This window comes from Hyposmocoma kahamanoa, unplaced genomic scaffold (genome assembly GCF_003589595.1).
Source record: "Hyposmocoma kahamanoa isolate Upper Pololo Valley unplaced genomic scaffold, ASM358959v1 93, whole genome shotgun sequence".
NCBI classification, from domain to species: Eukaryota; Metazoa; Arthropoda; class Insecta; order Lepidoptera; family Cosmopterigidae; genus Hyposmocoma; species Hyposmocoma kahamanoa.
This window is the reverse complement of record NW_020654810.1, coordinates 14559217-14581257: the sequence shown is the minus strand read 5'-3', so window position 1 is coordinate 14581257 and position 22041 is coordinate 14559217. Positions and strand designations below refer to the sequence as shown.

Here is a 22041-nt window from a genome sequence, read left to right as displayed (position 1 = left end):
CTGCAATACTATCTAGGGTACACGTCTACACGTTTTATGTTGGTGACTTATATTTTGTGTATATTTCACAGTTACACGTGTAAGTCTTGAGTAACAAAGTGGAAATATTACAGTTTCTACCGTTCTGAGATTGTTCTATAATGACTTCACATTATTGGAATAAACTAACCTTTTTTTTGTGACTTACCTTTATTAATAGCCTTATAACATTCTACTTATTAATTAAATACAACGAAAATAGCTACTTTTGTAGTAAACTACCTATACCTCAGAATTGATATAAATTGCGCGCCCTAGTAAACTTGTAAAGGGACAAAAGATAGCAAATCGTCTTGCCTGGGTGAATTTTATTGGCTGGAAAGCAATTGATCGTATAAAAACTTTAGTCTTATGCTCATGACACATCATGTACGTTTATTGATAGTTAGCACGACAATAAAGCGGAAGATGCTATTGACCTCTTATTCCACTTTATCGTTATCATAACGTGTTTCAAATTTTTTTTTTTCACATGAGGCAACTTTTCTAAATAAAAACCAAAAGTACATGCAGTTTTAACATGTTTATGTTACTCATATTATGTTACAAGGAAAGTAAGGTTTTTTGTGATGTTATTTTCCTTGCCTGAATATTATATTAACAATTACGAATTTGTTTAAGACGATGTTGATTCAGGTTACGTAGTTCGCATTAAGCATTTTATAGTTTGAAGTGTTGTTAAATAATACGGTAGAAGTGTATATAACTTGTAATATTATCTCATGGCGTTTTGTGCATGATTATCGATGGTTTGTACTACAATAAGATGCAGGATTTTTCTATTTTTTTATTTCTTTCATTTCTACCACATCTCGATAAAATAATACCCAAATCTTCCAAACTGCTTGGTTTCATCATGAGAAATGGTAAAGTTTTAAAAAATCCCAGTACGAAATTAACTGTTTACAACGCATATGTAAGAAGTACTCTAGAATATTGCAGTATTGTGTGGTCGCCACACTATGCAGTTACGGATGGAACGTATACAGAAGAGATTCTTGTGGCATCTTACAAACACATGTAGAAAGCTTAATGAACTCCCAACCTATTTAGATAAACTAGGGCATTTCAAAATGGAGAGTTTAACTGACCGCAGACGTATGTTAAACCTGGTTTTCACGTACAAAACCCTGAGAAACGAAATAGATTGCCCTCCTCTTTTACAATTATTTAAAATCCGCGTCCCAAGTCGGGTGCCTCGTCACTCGGTCGCACTACTCCATCCGCCGCCTTCTAGGACCAACCTTAAGTGTCACTCCGCTATCGCTAGATTGTCAAGAAACTTTAACGCGCTTGATCAAACAATAGATGTGTTCAACGATTCGCTCCATATTTTTAAATCTAAAATACGAATGAATCCATCTGGGCGTAACTCATAATGTTTATTTTATTCTATATATCTATTATATATCTTTACTTAAAATTAATTAGAATATTTTTTTTGTTTATATTTCATTTGTACCCTCTGTCATTGCTTAAATTTTCTTTTTGTTTTCTTTGCATGTTGTGGCACCTACAGGCAGTGCAATTAGAATTGAATGTATTTTTAAGTCTTCATTATTCCCTAGATTTATTGTATGTACCACTGGCTGTCCGTAAATAAAAAAACAAATAAAATAAATAAAGATAAAGTCGAGTCATTTTACATTATAATTATCGTGATGTGTTTTCAAATTTGCAATTCGCTTAGCAGAAGCCCTTACTACAGCGTTTTCCCTTCAAGTTTTAACCATAATGATAACAGATGAGGAGGTGTCTCCACCCGGCGAAGAGGCGCGGGGCGAACCGGGTCCTATCGGGCCAAGCGGAGACCGGGGGCTGGCGTCGATGCACGCGGCGTTGCAGGCACAGCTGGCTTCACAGTTGGCGCAGCAGCAGGCGGCTCTCGCTGCCGCCGTTGCTGCCGCAGCCGCCGCCCATCACCACCACCAGAACAATAACGTCATTGGTGAGTACATTTAAACGTTAATCATTACGGAAAGTGCCTTATTTACACATCACTGGCGTATAGCAGCGTCAAGATATAAATAGAATTAAAATTGTATAAGGAAACGTGCGCTCGATTGCAAAAAAACACGCAATTAGTATTATTATTGCTATTTATAATTACAGTGCCAGAGACCTACACCAATTGCCTGGTCACAAATTAGGAAATTGTCTGTACTATTAGTACTAGAGCAATGGAATCGACTACGACTTAAAGCACCCAAATCCTGACTAAATTTAGGAGAGTTAGTTTCACAATTGGTTCTACCGAGAAGCGACTCTAAAACCTTCTCATCCTGCTTTCACAGGCCCACATTAACATTGTCTCTTGTGGCATCGTATAAGCAAAATCAACTAATATTGTTACACGGAGTCCAGAATTTGAGTTTGTTTCGAGTAATAACAATGGAATCTGTGTGAACCTGTCTGGAATCTGTCACTAATGAAGATACATTTGTTTGAACCAGCAATGAACGTGTTAGTGAAAGAAAATGTCAATATGTAACGAAACGTAATCAATACATTAAACGTTGGAAAACTAAAGTTTACAATAAGAAACAAATTATTTTAATTTCAACGATATTATGTTCCTGTTTATATTTCTGAATCGAGCAGCTTTATGTACCTATATTATTAGATGCTTATATTTGACCATGAACGTATATGTGTGTTAACACTCATATAAAACGACTATTCACATTGACATAGAAACATATAACCTTGCTCTCTTGCTACGTTGCGGTGACAATAATATTGCAATACAGGTTGCGGGGCTAGGGACCACATTAATGGTAAAATTACATTGTAAGCTCAACATCTGGGTCTTGAATTTTTTCTCGAAATGAAATTACAAAGGGGGACTGTACTCCATTTATTTATGTACGACACTTTACAATTGTTGGTACAATTTTACAATTGCCACTTTACAATTTATTTATATTTAACCTTTTGAGTTACAAACTGTAGAGCACTGTAGCCTCGTAATCTCCTATAAAAGCATGGCGTCTTCCCGCTTCGTTCAAAATCCATCATTTTGGTTTTTATATTGCCATTACAAAACAAGAATTTATCCATACTTTTATTTCACTTTATAAATTGTGTAATTTTTTAATTCTGTTTTGGTGTGTACAATTGTTTTTTTTTATTTTCTACCCTATATTTGTTTGTGATTGAACAATAGGTGCAATGTGAAGTGTGTGTCATATTATAGCCTCTTATCGGTGTTCGACGTATTGAAACGTAATCTTTTTTAACTTGTTTTGTATTCAATATTGTGCCACGCAGGTATCCGTGTGCTATATAGAGATATGATATATAACTATGACATGACTAGTCGTGTATAGGTTTCCAATATGATTTTTATTTATTCAATAAACGTGGGATATGAGAACTGGGGTGGGATCTGGACGTACAGAGAGCAAATGGTTAACAATTAAAAACATAAAATAATAAACTTGTATAGTGCGAATAGAGTTGCGATCCGAGAATTCCTTATTACGAGAGTTAAGGTCTTATGTGAAACGCACGTTATATCGCCATAGTAATTTTTTTTATGATTTGAAATGTTTGAAATTTCGTTTTATATTTTTTCTATAAAATAAAAGTAAAATGAAATTTCAATAACTGATTTTTTTATTTTTTATTATTTGAAATTCAGTATTTACAAATCAGTATTTACAAAACAAAAAGAAAATTCTTCTGATAGTTAGGTCAATAATCTTTTTCTTCAAATTTAACTCAAAAACTATGCAACACGAAATTAAAAGAAAAATAATTTTCAAATGTGCAAGGAAAGTCCTTTCAAATAATACTCCTTTTAAACTAGTGGGCGCTCATATCTACAGATTGCTATAAAATAAAAATATTACTTTTACCTTTAGGCAATATCCGTACTATTAAGTTCTGTAAATGTGTCGTATTTTAAGTGAATACCAATAGTAGTAATGATTGCTATTTTAAGAAAAACAACCACGACCCTTGTCCATCTTTACGGACAGACAGACACCGAAGTCTCATCATAATGTTTTTTATCGTTTAGTTACGGTACTATAATCTTAGATGTCAAGCTTGACTTGCTCTTGACGTGTACCTATCAGTTGCTTAATTTCCAGTTTACACTTTACCGTAATTAGTACTCAAATAATCACTGTCGTCAAATTTTCCGCTAAAAACGCTTGTTATCTCTTATCATTTCAATAAATAATTTAATTTTTATTGTTCCGCAACTTTTGTGCGATTGGTCTTATCAGTAACATTAAACGTTCTATCTGTAGGTAGTGATCATAGTGATAGTAAACAGTATTAGTTGTAGTAGAAACATGACAGCTAATATAATTGGAAACTGATAAAACAATTGAGGCCGTCGATTTTAGTTATTGTATTAAAATTTGCAATAAAGATTCGAGTCGATCTTTTATAAAACTGGCGATATTTAATTTTATAGTTGCGATGTAACACCTTTCGATTGAATTTGTTTTACTGTAGCGGTAAACACTTCAATCGTATACCGGCACCACAGCTAGCAGTAGCTACTGCGCAGTATTACTTAATCTAAATACCGAAAAAAACAAACTTTCGAAATTCGGAATTCATTTTCAATTATTGGCGCATACTCTTTATTTACTTTGGCATAAATGATTTGTTTATTCTACTTGCCATCAGATTGCAATTTTTTCTTTCTGTAGTAAATTCGTAGTTTACTAGATGTTGTATCTGCAGCTATAAAGCTTACGCCGTCTCTTAATTGTACTTTGACGTTCTCACTATTCACATTAAGCAAATACGTAAAAATTTATTTATAGACCTTTTTACTTTTACGCAGTAACGTAATGATTTTATTTATTTATTTAAATCTATCTTAAACCCAGCGAAACAAAGTAAATAGTGAAATATGAAATAATACAATCTCAGTACAGAGTACTAAAAAAAACCGACCTCATAAGTTCGTGGAATTACATCTATTTGACAATTTTTATTGAGGTCGGTTACCAGAAAACGGATTCATCCCCTAGTTTGCCACCCTTAGAGGTGGAATATTTTCGTCAAGTTTAAATGGGACCATTGCTGAGGTACCCTCTTTCTAATAAAAAAGAATGGCCAGATCGGTTCACAAATGCCGTTAGTTGTCCGTGAGTTATCGCATAACGTACATTTTATATGTGACATGCAATATTACGTAAACCTCAAAAAAAACTAAAAAAACGGAACACATTAGTACCTAATAGTAATAATATGTCTGTAATATGAAACACATTAAATAGGCCATGTCAAAACATTCTATGATTCAACATCTGAGGACTACGCGATTACAATAGGCCTTCTAATGATAATATATAATATTTAATTATAAGATAAGATCAGGTAAGCCAACGATTAAATAAGCAGTGATGCTTAGATATCTGAATAAATCTAGTAATATTTTTTTTTCTATTTCTGTACTTTTAATATTTATAATCGTTTAGATTTTCAGTTTTGACACGTCTTAAGTAAAGCGTTCATTGACCTTAATTTACCCCGTCGTTAATGCTCTTTGCGTTTTATCTTATATGTATGACCGAGTAACTGTGCTCATTATCGTTGAGCTGTTCTTAATTAGACAGAAAAGGCTTACATTTTTCGGTTAATGATTTCCAAATGTATTTGTAACTAGTTGTGCAGTCAGTTGTGATTATGATTACAATGATAGTGTACAACGCGGTGCGATATGTGGAGTTTGATAGATGGGAGGTAATTGACGGCGTCTTGTATAATAAATTCAAAATATGTTTACTTCCGGAGTAAACGAATTTCAATTTGAATCGTCAAATTGATTAAACATCGTGAAGATGAATAAGAAACTCTAGTAGCTGCTTTTTGTAAACATATCGACACTGCAAAGATAAAACGTCTAACCTGCATTTGGATAATATTACAGAAGAGCGATTTAAAGTATTTTTTTTTAAAAAAAGGAACTCTAATTTTATTTGTATTATGGAAACTAGAAAGATTCCGCTTTTCCATATAACAAATAAAATATAGTTACGATTTTTTTCCTTTAAAAAGTTACTATAAATCGCTCTCATAACTATCTATTTTCTAAATGCACGTTAGATGTTTTAGCTTTCCAACGTCGATATGTTATTTACAGTACTTTTTAAAATTTTCATAGGAAGAAACAACTCGTAAAATCTAAACAGAAATATTATAACCTTTTTTTAGATTTTATATGATTATCACAAATCATATTGTGTCACAATAGTTTAATATTTCGTAAAAAAAAAAATTTCGAATATCGGCAGATATTTATTTGATTATAGAAATATACACATTGCCTCGTACAATTTGTACGTTTGCGGAGACTACTAATGATAGCTAATGTATGTTTGTTCCTTGTAATATTTTTTATCATTATATTTTACGAAAACATTATTACTCTACCTTAATACATAAATACAATTTTCATAAACGTAACATGACGCTAGTGTAACAATGTTAATTTCGTTAAACTCTCGAATATTGTCTAGGACCCGGTTTATACTTTTGTACATTTTTCGAACAGCATGCTTCTGCAGAATAAAGGTTCTATTAATGTAGCCTGTAGGATATTGAGTGTTGACCTGATGGACTACATTAGTGTTTGTGTCTTGACCGTTCTCGCCGGCCACTAGATAGCGCCCGGCTCGCTCTCGCGTCGCCACTCAACCATTAATCAACCATAATTGATTAACAATGCTCGTCGCCATTGGGACTTGGAAGTGAACATTTAAGACCGCTCCACATTAATAATTTTTACAGGAAATAGTGACGTCCTTGAAATTACAGTGACAGGATTGATTGATTGATTGTGTTTTGAATGCTTTTGTTTTTTCTAATTATGTTACTTAAAGCAGTACTTTACACGAAAAAATATTATTATAGGTATCGGAACATCAAAGTGCAAGGGTTAATTAAATAGACTTAACCTAATTAACTTTTTATTTATTGCTAAAAGTAGATCGTTATTATAATAACTGTAACATATTAATACAATGCTATGGCTCACTATTTACAGCGAAATTGGTCCTTTGGGAACACTATTCGTGATTAAAAACACGGTCGACCGAAAAGAGAAGGGTGTATAAAGCAAAATTCGAACTCGCTCCGGTCTAGTCAAGGGGCAAGGGGTGGTCGTGGGAATCTAGATCGACTGACGATAATATAGGTATTCTGTGTCGGCTGTCAGTGCAGGGCGGCGGGGACGTGAGAGGCGCGGGCGGGGCGAGGCCTCCGGCGCGCGCCTCAGTGCTGGCCCGCCCGCGTCTGCCGCCGGCCCGTCGGCCCGACCTGCCGCAAGCGACTCGCGCTGCCCTAACCTCACCGCTCACTGGAACGACGCCCGCCCGCACTCATATAACCACCTGTCAAATCACCCACTCTCTCAATACTCACTTCCCTATTTATTACCCCAATCGTCTAACCTTTGAACCATTCATTCCCCTCTGGGATCTCGGCGACCAACGTTTAACGATATAGTTTTCATTTTCGATGCCAGTAATCTGGACGACATTTCTTGGCCGCTGCAAATGTGTGCTGTGTTTACTTTCGCAATTTTACGTTAATAATTAACAAGTAATTATAAACGAAAGCTTCAACAACGTTTTCGTGCAAACGAATCAGACGACTCTACATACTGAGTTGTTTTAGCGCTAATTGTTTTATCAAGCTATATTTAGTGCAAGTTATAAAAACGAGGTATGTACTATAAAGGTCGAATATGATATTTATGAAGTGAATACAGTGTGGTGTTTCACCTGTATCGACGTGTTTTACTTATGGTAGCGGGCCGCGAGGCGCGAAGTTGCGGCGATATCGATCCGCACCGGCCGGTAGCACGCGATCGCGCCCGCTGCAACATTATTGTCACACACTCCGCTTAGAATATGCAAATGATACACTTTAATATTAATTTAAATTTATTTCCGGCCCGGGCCGGGAGTAAGTCTTAATTAAAGTACAAAAAATATGGTTCTATTGAAAATTTACGCTTGTCGGAGTTAGGTTTCATTCGACTAGTTAAATGAAAAGCAATAAATTTATGTAAATTCAGTGAAATATTGATTTTGATATGAAAAGACCTCAGACGGTAAAATAGTGCCTTCTTGACTGTTGTGGTTCGAGACAATATAGTATTGAAGTTAGTATAGTTTGTAAATTATGTACTGCTTGAGAAGATGCAATGCCGGAATGGCGGTCGTTGGTGCATGAGCTGTGGGCGTGTGGGGTAGAGAATGATGGCAAGAAGAGTTGAGGGCGGTGGATGATCGCGTTCGCGGTGTCGCGAGCGTCGCCCCGCGGCAGGCGCGTGCCGCCTGCGCCTGCGCCGCGCGTCTCTGTGATGGGATACATCATGGGGTGCGCCTGTTTGAGAGGTGCGTTACATACATCATCGTCGATTGCACTACTAAAGCCAACAACAAGTTACAAAACTGTCTATTTCAACTAAAACCACTTTTATTTACCTTCATTTTTCTTTTTCTTAAACAGCTAAATTAAAAAATGAATACGTTCATATATAGACTTAATATGATATGACGTCACGGGCTGGTTTCCGCAACTCCACGTCTAGCGTCTATTTGCGTGAAGACTTAAACATATTATTTTTTTACTTATTCTCAAGCATTAAAATGACACTATATTTTTGTCTAACCTCTTGCTTAGTATGTCGGTTCCTAGTTGTTTAATTTTGATAACCACGCCTAGTTACTTAGTAATAATATTTTCTATAATTCAATTCTTACAATAGTCAGATTGCGTTATGTTTGTCATATTTGTTGGAAGCTAAGTAATAAGCTCATTTCTAGAGTTCTGATTATATTAAGAGGCTACACTAATTGAACGTAGTATAGCATAGTATGCTTCCTAACTTTTAACTGTTTATATTAAATATATGACTAACCTAACTTAACTTTAAACTATTTATATATATGAACGAAGGCGCCCGTGACTTCGTTCATAGATTTAAATTTAGTTGTTAATTAAGAAGTCGTTTAGAAATACAATTTATGCATGGAAAAATAATTTATCCGATAGTGAGAAACAACAATGAAAAATGTTTTTTATTTATTCTGTAGATTTAAATAAATTTTGCCACATAATACCAACTTCAACATCATTTTCTTTTCTTCACCAAAATTGATATTGTTTACTTTCTAATTTATAATTTCTAATATATAATTTGGCGGTGCTACAACCCTAAGCGAATTAATCGTGTTAGTACATCTACTGCCCAAACAGGCGGCGTTCGTGTCATTAGCACTCGCAGAAGAAATAAAAGTGTTCTCACTTTAATAGTTACACTTTAGTAATTAAAAAAAAACATTGAAATTACTTTAAATTAATAGGATGTTCGATTTGTTCACGTCCCGTTTACTCTTGCAGACATTCTAGACACATTCCTGGGTGTGCCGGTCACACGCAAATCTTTATCATTGAATAACTCTGATACTATTACACTTACAGCAAAAAAACTTTCAGTACAATGATTAAGTACATATTTAAGACTCTTCACAGTTTTCGGCTTTGTCGGTCGTTCTGTTCCAGCCTGTATATGCGATTGAAATTCGGAAAAATAGTTTCATTTCCTACGTATAACAATCGCGAAATCCTAAGAAAGCTAATAACAAAATATTAATATATAATAATAATAATAATAATAATAATAATAATAATAAAATATTTTACAAAACGTTTGTAGTGTAAATTTAAATGTTTTAGGTGGTAAGCGACACGCCTATCCATAACAGTTGCTGTGCCACACAGAGCTTTAGATCGCAAAGATCTGAGGGGCACCGCCGCTGCGCCCGTAATCCTGAGACATAAAGTTGACAAGTAGACCAGTACCCAAACGCTTCAAAACCGAAACGCAGTAATGTGAGCATTATTGCTTGGGGGCAGAAACGATATGGCTACCATATCGTACTGCCCTTGACGTACTCTGTCAAAAATAGCTCTACTGCCTCTGCTCGGAATGTTCTTTGGTAAATTAAAAATAAGGTGTTTAAATTCACAACTTTTAACTATTTTGCAATATAGAGTGGTGTGCATTAATATTAGACATAACTACAACTCAGTCAACCGTGACCATGGGACTTGTATAGGGCCCGAAACGTTGGCTTGTTTGAAAAACCAAGTATTAACGTTTTAGAGTCGAAAAAAATGGTTTCATTTCAAATGTATAACAATCGCGAAAACCTAAGGACACGATAATTTAATTGTAACTAAATTTATATGCTTAACAAAATGTTTTACCTTTGAGGATTTTTCCGTCCAAAATTTTCCTTATGAAAAGAACGAAAATTCATAACGCATGACTTTGTGACATCTGTACGATTATTTCCTCAGTGACTGTGTATAGTTATTTATATAGGTAGCGAATAAAAATTCGATATTCAAAGGAATTATTTGTTGAGTTCAAAACAATGTTTTGTTAAAATTAGAATCCATGTTAGTAAACTTTTAAGATGAAAGTATTATAACAATACTTGAAATATTACAGGACAACATGACATGACAGTGCAGGTGACGCGTATCTACTAGTTTTTCCTCGTGTTCTTTTTTAAATTTTGCGATGAAATTAAGCGACACGTTTGTTCATAACAGTTGCAGGGTCACTTAGAGTTTTAAATCACAAAGTTCTAAGGAGCACTGCAAGTGCACCCGTAACCCTGAGGCAAGTTGACAAGTCCCATGTACGTGTAATTTCACCAGCACTCTTAGTAGAAATAGAGCTCCTTGTGAAAGAGTTCGTCCAGGTAAGTACTGCCACCTTATTACCTATTTCTGCCGCCATGCAGTAATGTGAGCATTACTGCTTTTCGGGTTGGAAAGGCAAATGTGCTGATGAAATTACAAGCACATGGGAGTTGTCAAATTATGCTCAAGGTGACGGGCGCAGTAGCAGTGCCCCTAAAATCTTTGCAATTTAAAGCTCTGAGTGGCCCTGCAACGTTATGGATAGGCGTGTCGCTTACCACCAGTCGCACGACTTGTTCATCTCGTCACTTTGTATTATATGACTATTTTATTTTAAAAAACCGACCTCAAAAGTTGGCGGAATTACATCTATTTGCCAAGTTTCATTGAAATCGGTTCCCGGAAAGTGTGCGAAACCGGATTCATCCCCTAGTCTGGCGCTCTTAGGCGGAATATTATCTTTGAATTTAAATGGGACCAACACTGAAGTACTCTCTTTCCAACAAAAAATAATCATCAAAATCCGTTCACCAATGCCGAAGTAATCGCGTAACATACCTCTCTTTTTTTTAAGTCGGTTAAAAAACCTTACCCTTCCAAACTAGTTTTAATTAATAATTCTCACATTACTGCGTGGCGGGAGAAATAGGTAAGGTGACAGTACTTCCCTGGACGAACTTTTTCACAAGGACCTCTAGCTACTAAAAACGGTTCTTTTATTATACCTATACTGCGTCTTATGCATTGAAAAGTATTAAAACGTATTATTTTGTTGGTAATAAATATTGCACTGCTTCGAACTAACATAATGTAGTGTAATTTTGCTTTTATAGGGATGGCATTTAGATTTTGTTTTGTGTAACAATTTGACGTAGTTTAGTAATTATTTTTGTACGAAGAGGTGTAAGGCGTCGGTGAAAGACAACATCAGGAAAAGGTCACGGTCTGACCAAAACCGCAATTTCTATATTAGACATATTTGACCACACGACAAGCTGAATTCCTTTGTTACGGTCACAACAAAGATGTTGCTGAAATTTCGTCGCAATACAGAATTTACATTATGTAGATAACGTTTACAATTTTGTATAAGCTCACGAAATATGTGTTAGCTCACGTTCACACGAGTGGAATAATAAATAAGTGAGTCAACGCACTGCACTTGCTACCTCCATGTACTCAATGACGTCATATACTGCAGATGGGAGAATAAGCAGTATTTTGCGTGGGACGGGGACGCTTTTGCGTTGCCCACGTACAGCCTGCGCTAGCCCTGGAAAAATGTTTTCTTTAATTATGTCAGTCTTTTTCGGGTTTTCTTAGATATTCACTCTATGTTGGTAAGACGACTAGAGTGGTTTGTAGAGAAAAATGAGATCTTATCTCCGGACAACACAGGCTTTAGGAGAGCGCAGTCATGCGCAGATTTCTTAGCTCGTCTAGTTTTTTATACTCAAGTTGGGTTTTCCAAGAATATGCCTACCATGGCACGCTTTTTTAACATAGAAGGTGCGTATAATAATGTCTCTGCCGAGAAGGTCGTTACTTTTCTTGAGGGCTTAGCAGTTGGATCCTTGTTTTGTAAATATTTATGAGCTTTTTGAGCGAGAGACATCTCATTTACTAGACGAGGAAGGTAAAAGTCCTATTACGAGGTGGACTGTCTGACTGTGGTGAAAAGTCTTAGCTGATGTCTCATAGGGAGTTCATCCTAAGCACCTCAGTCGGCTATACGTTTCTTTAATACGTAGTAGAATGGATTACGCCTGTTATTTATATATCAATACTGCTAAAACGCACGTTTTCAAGCGAGAAAAGGTTGAAAATCAGGCCATGAGGGTGGGAGGAGGTTTTATTAGAACAACTCCTACTTGTATAATGAAGAGTGAACTTTGTGTACAGCCGTTACATATTAGAAGACAGTTTTTGGCAACTAAGCTTTATTTAAAAGCACTTTCCGGCGGCAGTAGTTTAACAGCTAATATGATTCGTGAGTTAGCAAGTCGGCGTAACTACTGGAATATGAAAAAAAAGAAGCCGTTGTTGGGTGTAGTAAGCGCGGAAGTTTCCAAGGAGCACGTATTCTCTTCGTACCCTTTGCCTATGTTTAAAATAAGTGTTTGGGTGTCAAAAATTCAGTTAGATAATGTATTATCCTACACTTTGGAATGTATTTCTCATGCGAAACGCACTTATAATAGTGATATTCTTCGTATGGACGTAACTTTAGAATTGCAAGAAAAGTATTCGGTTGGTTTAAAATATTTACTGATGGCTCTAAGTGCGATCATAAGATAGGGGCGACGCGTTGTCGTACGAGGAGACCATAATTTGTTAAAATGTTGTAGTATTGACTGATTCTAAGTGTGCCATTTAACATATACCTCGTTGTACTTATGGCAAATGGTATGTCTTATTATCTTATAAAATTTTAGAACAAATTTGTAAATATTATACAACACCACATACGTTGCTCTGATCCCAAAGTAAGTAGCTAATGCACTTGCGTTATGGAAATCGGAAACAACGACGGTACTATTATGTTACGACTAGTGGGAGATGCTTGAGGTTACAGTCGGTGCCGTCATAGGTTTATTAGAGAATGAAGAGGCGGACCGTTTAGCCGTTGCGGCTGCTCCAGATGGGCCCGAGGTTGACATTGTGCCTGACTTCCCTGAAGTGGTCGCAAACTATAAGAGTAAGTTCTATTTTTGTTGGAAAGAGTATTTCGATAAGACGTCGTGGGAAAATATTTGATGCGGAGGGTGAATTCACCGAATTGCGAAGTGTGTTGAATTCCTGAGGATATACATCATTTGCACATGGAGTGCGTTCGGACGGAACCTATCAGGGCACGAACATTTGCACAAAGAAAGAAATATTTTGTATACATTATTGGTTAGGTAGTGTTTTGATTTATCTGTCTGGATTTTATGCAGTGTTTTATAAATCGTTTTTGTAATAGGGCTGACATGTTCAATAATGATCAAAGCCCCTAAATAAATAAAGAGTTAAAAAATGATCACGTGATTTTGAGTTTCTTTGAGAATTGTTATTGTTTCAATGTATGTATTTGCAAAGAAGTGTAACGTAAGTATTTTGGAAAGGCAGGTCAATTGATGATTAAGGCAATATGAAACACGATAGTTTATAATTTTCATGAATTTGGGTAAGGTCGAGCATTGTTACAAAAATTAAAGTATCCACAAGTATCTCTAACCACTCGCATCGTCTGTTTATCTGTGTTGATAATAATGTCATTTTTCTAACATTTTCATTTAAACCGAATACACGGGTAACCATAAAAGTTCAAATTAGTATATAGAGCTAGGGAAATTGATAAACGACGGTTCTGTTTATGACGATTTAAGATACTCTTGGTCGTTTTGTTTTGAGACGATGTCACACTTGAGGTTGTTTTTAACACCATTCTTTAGTGCTATTAAATTAAACGAATGGGGATTGATGATTGATTGTAACTAAAGAATTAGTTCATTACTTTGAAAGGAAAAACAATTTTAAATTTTTCGCTGTTGATAGAGGTCTATTAGATATAGAAGTACAAAATTTCAAAATTACTTTCTATTTATATCTTAGTATAACTCTTATTCTACAGAGAACGAACGTTTTTAATCTTAACAAGTGCTTTGTTTTTAACTCGTCATTAAAAATAATGAACTTCGAGCCAACCAACAGTTAACATTTGTGTAGGTTCAAACCATCTGCTGACATTTTTGTACAAAAATATTTTGTGTAACGCGTACAAACATTCAGAACCCTAATTAAAACGTCAAACCTTTTCAAAGAACAAAATCTGGCAAATGGAACTTTTCTTGCTTAGTAAGATTTTAGAATAATCTTTCATTGCTAATAACAGCTGTTTTATTCTTTCACTGTATTGTATAAGAATTTGAGAGATAACTAAATTTTATTTGTTTAATAGGTGCCTAGATATCCGACACATTTCTCAATACGTCCTTCACATTATATCGATGATGAACGGACGAGCGAGGTCATTGGTCCTTGTTTCCGTCGGGGGTTGTTTCATGACCAGCACGGGTTGCTCAAGATGTTGTTATCTCATGTAATGTTTAGTAGATAATATTAAATATTTATTCGGGTGAAAGAATTCCAGACTAGATAGCTTAGTGAATAAAAGGTCAGCGAACTTTGCAAATTTCGTGGCTACAAGTTTTCTCGCTACACGTTGCATGAGTGCTAGATGAATGGCGATAAATTAAAAATTCAAAACAAAGCAAGTCGGCGCGTGGGCGGGCGACAAGCGCGGAGGGCGGGCGGCGATCGAAGAGCGCGCGCGGTGCGGGCTGCGGGCGGCGTAACGATCGTGAACCGGCCGCAGTCTTCCAGCGAGCGCGCCGCGAGCATGAGCGACGTCGGCACGCTCGCCGCTATGGACGCGTTCGCGGGCGGCGCGAGGCGCAGGCCGGCGCGCCTGCCGCCGCCGCCGCCCTTCGTGCCTCCGCCGCCACCGCAGCGCCACGACCATTACTACGTGCGCCGCAAGTCGCCCATCCCGCGCCACGCGCCGAACCTTTCGCTGTTCGCACGCTCACACGGTACAGCTGCACTCGCCGCACCATGCACCCCATCGGCTGCACGCTGCAGCCATGGGCATCGCCCTCGCCGCGTCGCGCGCCTCAATGTCAATGTCACGCTTTCATCACCGCTCTCACACATCTCATCTCTATAATTTTTGATTACAATGTCTCTACTCTTGTAAGTTATTTAATATCTTTGGAGCTGTTGATCTAATGACGATCACCTTGTTTTATCTAACAGAAAGTTTCTTTTCGGCCAACAGTTTTCGGAAAGCTCATAAGTTATTCATGATTGTGCGCCTCACCTCTTCGCGCTTAATATCAATTGATGGCTTACTCTGGTCTATTTGCTCCTTTTCTTGTTTGACCCATTTGATATGTTTTCCATTTTACGTGTATCTTGAATTTTATCTACATCAAATCTTGTTTCAGTGATCACTGAAAACAGAAATACCTATATATTTCATTTAACTATTGGGTTACAATTTAGAACTCTTTTAAACTTTTTAAAGTCAACAAACAGTCCTTAATATTTCGGATGTGTTGCTTGAATTGCTAATATTGAATGTATAAACTTTGTTGATTTTGAAACAGTTTTCTTGTATCCCTTTACTTTGAGAAAGATTTTTAACGTATAATTAATATTTTCTCGATCTTGAGTATAAACTATATATAAGAATATGTATGTAAAAACTTTTGCGAAAATTACTAATTTTTTCTCTATATTTTTGTCTTGGTTACCCGTTACATGCTGTACTTATTTTAATTGCCTCTGATGCTCAATTACTCGTTTTGGTAATAAAGTTTAAGGTTCGTGTGGCATGTGTAACATTGACACATTCCTAAAAAGGAAAAAAGCTGTGAAGAACGAACGAAAAACAAAGGTTATTACAAAAAGCTGCCAACATATCTTATATGTAATATTTGGAACTTTCTGCATTATCGACTGATAACTTTTTTTCTATCAAAACAAAAACTTAATTTTATACCAGGTGACGAGCAGGTTTACTAAGATTAGAAAAGGCATAAAATCAAATATGTAGCGTTTCCAAGAGCCCTTAATAAAACGTATTTGTTACTACTGCAAAGGGAAGAAACAATAAATCATTTAAAATCCCATTTATTTCGGTAACAAATTCAGCAATGTCGGGCGGTTCCCAAGGTGCGGCATGGATTATAACGCTTAGTCCGCCGCTCATCCTTTAGCATAATGTAACGCTGCCTACCTCATAACCATCATGTTGCATTTAAAACGTGCGTAAACTACAAATTATTCACGATTATTAGCCCACAGACTCCCCTTGTGGGAAAGTTCTTAACTTCGTTAGTATTTTACATGCTTTGTAACGTTCTTAGACGTCTCTTGAGACGACCGTCTCTTCTTCAATGTGATTTTGAGTCCTGTATTACCCTTTCGCCCCGGGAGAACAGAGGTTTCTAGCAAATGAAAAAGTGTATTTCAGATAGATTATTTTATTCGTAGGATTGAAGTGGAAAAGTTTTTGAACGACGGTTGGCGTTTGTTGGATATGAATTTACCAAAGTTTCATAGGTATTTGAATTATAATAGCTTTTAGGTCACGTGCGAGTAAATTAAGGAAACTCGAACCGCGTAAGCTTCTACTTAGATATCTTTGGCTAACGTAAATTTCTGAAAATGCCTAAAGTTTGGATAAACAAATCAATCAGGTCAATTGGTGTCTTTATATTTAGATTGAGATGCGTCAAAGAAGATGCGGATGTTTGTGCGGAAGGCGCTGAAGCGACGCGCGCGTCGATTTCGATAAACTACAGAAGCAGCGCAAGCGCCGTCGCGCGGCCTTGCGCTACTATTTGCGGCGTGCTGCCTATGTACCCGGCACTGCCGCCGCTGTCGTACACACTACGCCATTTTAATTGCCTTCATGAACGTCAATCACCACATTCTACAGAATAATTGCTACCATCCGGTGTTAGTCAGCCTTGCGAGAAATTTTTAGCAGACAAATAAGATTTGGTGTGTTGAAATTCACTGAAAATACCTACTTTTAATGTGTACCAACTGTATTAACTTAATAATGTAACAACTTTAAATACGAAAATATTTTAATAATATTTAAATATTATAAAAATATTTTCCTATTTAAAGTTGTTACATTTACGAAACGTTGAAATAATGGCATACATGATGGTCTATTATTCGGTTTATGCACAAGACGCGTCCACGCGGATTGCGCGTCGCCCTTGACCTGTCTTGTGCCACTCGCCCAGAACTTCCGCTGCACCGATCTGCCGTTGTTCACACTACTTCTCTCCCTGTCACGAATGCTTTTACTATTACGTATTTGTTTTATCCGCTTTCTACTTCACAACAAATTTATTCAACCGTGAATACAGATAAATCAGCGAATAGCCTTTATGCTCGTGGCTATTGGTTTATCTTGTTTCCACTATTGTAGAGCCGCTGAATAGTGCTTCACTGTATTCAGGACACGTAGACTTCAGCATCTATAGCAAATTGTGGCAGTCCTTATTAATCTTTTCCGTTAATGTGGGCCTTGTCTTGTCTTGTCTCGTAAGAAAGATCTAATTTATTGGTGTTAACAGCTGCTTCAAAACTAAACAAACACATATAATTTCTATTACTAGAAAAAAACATTAAATGTAATTACGCACGGTATGACTAAAAAGTAAGAATTCTAGTTGACGACGGTTCCGAAACGAATTTAAATAAATGGGACTAAATTCCGTTTCCAATTTGTCTTTTCGTCACTTAATTTAACTTTGATGTCTTTTTTATTACCGAGTGTTTGGTTTCATAGTAACTTTTTATTCCCGGCTACACAGTTTCTAGGGCAAGGATGACGATTGAGACACTTGAGTTATTTCTGGCAAACGACTATGTTCGATTCACTATGTTTTCGAAATAAATCTCGAAATTAATTAGGTCGGTTCGGCGTTTGGATTTAAAATCAGATCGATTTACTGCGCGCACCAACTGCGAAGTTTTCTTTAGAATTGATTTACTTACACGTCTTCCAGATACCTACCTCGACATGTGTGGCTTCTATAGTGTTGAAATTATTGAAATTTTGTTCAATAGGAAAAAAAAAGTTATTTTTTTTTTATTTTATTTTTTTATTTAAAAGTTATTATTATTTCGTACAGTGTTAACGACTACTCAAGCGTTGAAAACGGAAAATATCCATTAGCTAAACAAACGTAATGAATGAATCACGTTGGTTTTCCATCGCAATAACAATCTAGAGAAGTGTTTACGTTCGAAACTATTACCATCAATCCGTGACACCAACACGTGTTATGAGCCTAACACGTATCGCATTTTTTAACCATTAACCGATTTCTAAAAAAGGAGGTTTTCAATTCGACTGTATTTTTTTTTGTGTATGTTACTCCGACATGTGTAAACCGATGATTCTTTTTCTTTTGTTGAAAAGGAGGTATCTCAGTAGTGGGCCCATTCAAATTGACCGAAAATATTCCATCTCTAAGGGTGGCAAATTAGAGGTGAATCCGGTTTATTGGAGTTCACGCATTTTGCGTTAATCGATTTCAACAAAACTTGGTAAATGGATGTAATTGTAATAAACTTCCTGACATGTCGTTTGATATTCGCAAAATTGCTTACAGTTGTATGTTTCATAAACATTTATAGATTCGCACTCTTAACGGGCTCTGGTCCCGTGTATCCCAATGTTTGAACAAGCGTTTTACAAAAATTCAGTAATCTTTGTAGAAACTCTGTGACTACGGAACCGACAAAAGTTATTAATTTATATATAAGCTTTCAACTGTTCGTGGTAATAAAACTATAGGTACATTGTATTGTGTTCATTTGAGATTGGTTTTATGACACTTAAATGAAAAACGTTGACTGTGCTTTGTTCTATTTACCTTAACATGTACAATACTCGTTTCTCACCCATCGTCGGCCACCCACATGCTCCACATCACTGTCGCAAATGTTTTTTTCAACTCATCGTCGACAAATTCCAATTTTTCGCAGGCAATATATTCATCGACCTACTTTACGCGCTCTGCTAATTTAATTGTACTTTTGTATTTACCTCATATTGATTGCTATTGTAATGGACAAGAGAGATCCTGAATGTGTTTCATATTAACCCAGATAAGCCTACTGTCCTACATATAGGTCGGTAAGATTAAAAAAATATATCTCTCTACCCACTTATATGGTTTTTATTAGTTATAACAATTCGTAACAAGGAATCTTATTAATATTGTAGTAAAAATTGAAAAACGCTAGTTGTATGTTTTTTTCTGAAATATTTCATCTAAAAGTGTACAATAATAGTAAGTTGCAGATATGTCTCATAAAAGGTACGTACAAAATATTATAATTCACATTGAGATTTCATTTTACAAAGTTTTTATATAGTATAGAACCTTTTGTTTCGTATCAAAATTATCGATTGATTGATGTTTGGTGAATAGTGGAAATAAATCGTCATAAAAGGGGGTGGTCTAAATATAGGACAGTAGGCTAATACGGAAAATAATTTCTTTGCAGACCATTAGCAGCGCATGAGATATTAGATGCTTTAGAAAACATCGATGATGATGATGAAGATTACAGAGACAGGGAAATATATATTCTACCACCCCCCGTTGATCCCGACTGCCCTACTGATGAAGATTCGGGGGAAGAGGATAATGTGACGCTAAATAACTTGCCCAGAAACATATTACTTCAGCCTGCAGAAGTGTCTGTTCGAGGCGAAAAGCATATTTGTGATACTGTGCAAGAACCTGTTATAAGTCAGACTAACCGCAGGAGGACTTACGTATGGAGAAAGCAAGATCTAAAAACATGTGCGCTGGAGTGGCCCCAGGTTCAATGTGCTTTCCAAGATAAACGTCCTATTGAGTGGTTCGGAAACTTTATAGATGAAGATGTGATTTCCTTGTTGGTATCAGAGAGTAACATGTACGCCGTCAAAAAGAATATGCCAGGGGATATAACCGCTAATGAAATGAAATGTTTTATTGGCATTTTGTTGGTCAGTGGTTACGCATGGCTCCCGCGACGAAGAATGTATTGGGAAAACTCTCCTGATACAAAAAATGAGTTGATCGGCTCAGCTATGACTAGGGATAGATTCGATTTTATTTTTCGCCACCTACATGTAAATGATAACCTCGATCTGCAAGACAAATACACAAAAACACGCCCACTTATAACAATGCTGAATAAAAAGTTTTTGGAATTCTCTCCTCTCGATGAACACTACAGCGTAGATGAAGCTATGATCCCTTATTATGGCAGACATGGTTGCAAGCAGCATATCAAGGGAAAGCCGATCCGTTACGGGTTCAAGTCATGGGTTGGAGCTACACGGCTAGGATACGTGTTGTGGTTAGAGCCATATCAAGGTGCCACAACTATGTGTGACCCAAAATATAAAGAATTAGGCTTGGGTGCTAGCGTAGTACTGACATTTTGTGACGTTTTGATTTCACGTGGATTTGATCTTCCTTACCACATTGTTTTTGATAATTTCTTCACTGGAACGCCATTGTTAGAGGAGATAACTAAAAAGGGTTTGCGTTGTACTGGTACGATTCGAGAAAACAGGACGTCTAACTGTCCCCTTGTTTCTTCGAAGACATTGAAGAAAAAGAAACGAGGTGTTTTAGATTACAGGACCACCCATGACAACAAGTTCATTATCGCTAAATGGCATGATAACAACATATTCAGTATTGCTTCCAACGCTGTCGGAATACATCCCATGCAATCTGCAAGACGGTTCTCGCAAAGAGAAAAGAAGAACATTGTCATAGAGGAACCACATATTGTTGCTATTTATAACAAACATATGGGAGGAGTTGATCGGTCTGATGAAAACATTTCTCATTATAGAGTTGGCGTAAGAGGCAAGAAATGGTACATGCCATTACTAACACACATGATCGATCTTGCCGAACACAACGCATGGCAATTATATAAAACAACTCACGGAAAACTCGATCATCTAGGTTTTCGCAGGAGGGTGGCAACAGCTTTGATCGAATCAAACAGAAAAACCGGAAAACGAGGGCCAAGTCGACCCTCTCAACACGAGCATGCTGACAGTAGAAAAGACCAAACTAATCACTTAGTCATTCCACAAGCAAAACAAACTCGCTGCCGGCAATGCCATAAAAAAACATTGACCCGGTGCAAAAAATGTGATGTTGGAGTATGTGTCAAATGTTTTGAAAATTATCATTCTTAACAAAAAAACAAGTTCATTTATAATATCGACCGATTCACTCAATAAATACGTACAATAAAATAAGTTTTATAATTGTCAATATAATGCCTATTCTACTACCTATTATCCTACTGTCCTATATATAGGACGTGTCTTTCCCTGAAAGCCATGCACTGAAAATTTTTTTCAGGATTTTTTAAATATATTTTAAGACATATTTTACTAAATAAATGCAAGTTATGTAATGTATGTCATGAAAAATAGTTTCAGGCTTATCTGGGTTAAAGTAGTAAAACCACTGTCGCCAGCGCTCTCATTTTACTATTTTCCACGTTTCAATGCCTATTTAATCTATAAAATACTCACATACTATACAGTTTGGGGCAATATTATTATGCTCCCAATATTTAACCTTCTGATAGGAATATTACGACAACATAGTACCATATTCGTACTTGCATATTAGCTACGCGCGTTACAGTATTATCATTTATGCTCACCATGCCTTGAAAGCAATTTAGTTCTGCAAC

The 22041-nt window shown here is 36.3% G+C and overlaps 1 protein-coding gene across 3 annotated transcripts in view; it reads left to right on the top strand.

Annotated features, from left to right (window-relative positions):
* LOC113237601 (phosphatase and actin regulator 4) overlaps positions 1 to 22041 on the top strand; it is a 54784-nt gene that overhangs the window by 17481 nt on the left and 15262 nt on the right. For all 3 annotated transcript variants that reach the window (XM_026474179.1, XM_026474177.1, XM_026474178.1), the window contains exon 4: positions 1784 to 1987. In XM_026474179.1, the coding sequence (XP_026329964.1) occupies positions 1784 to 1987 (204 nt within the window). The remainder of the gene's footprint in view (positions 1 to 1783; positions 1988 to 22041) is intronic.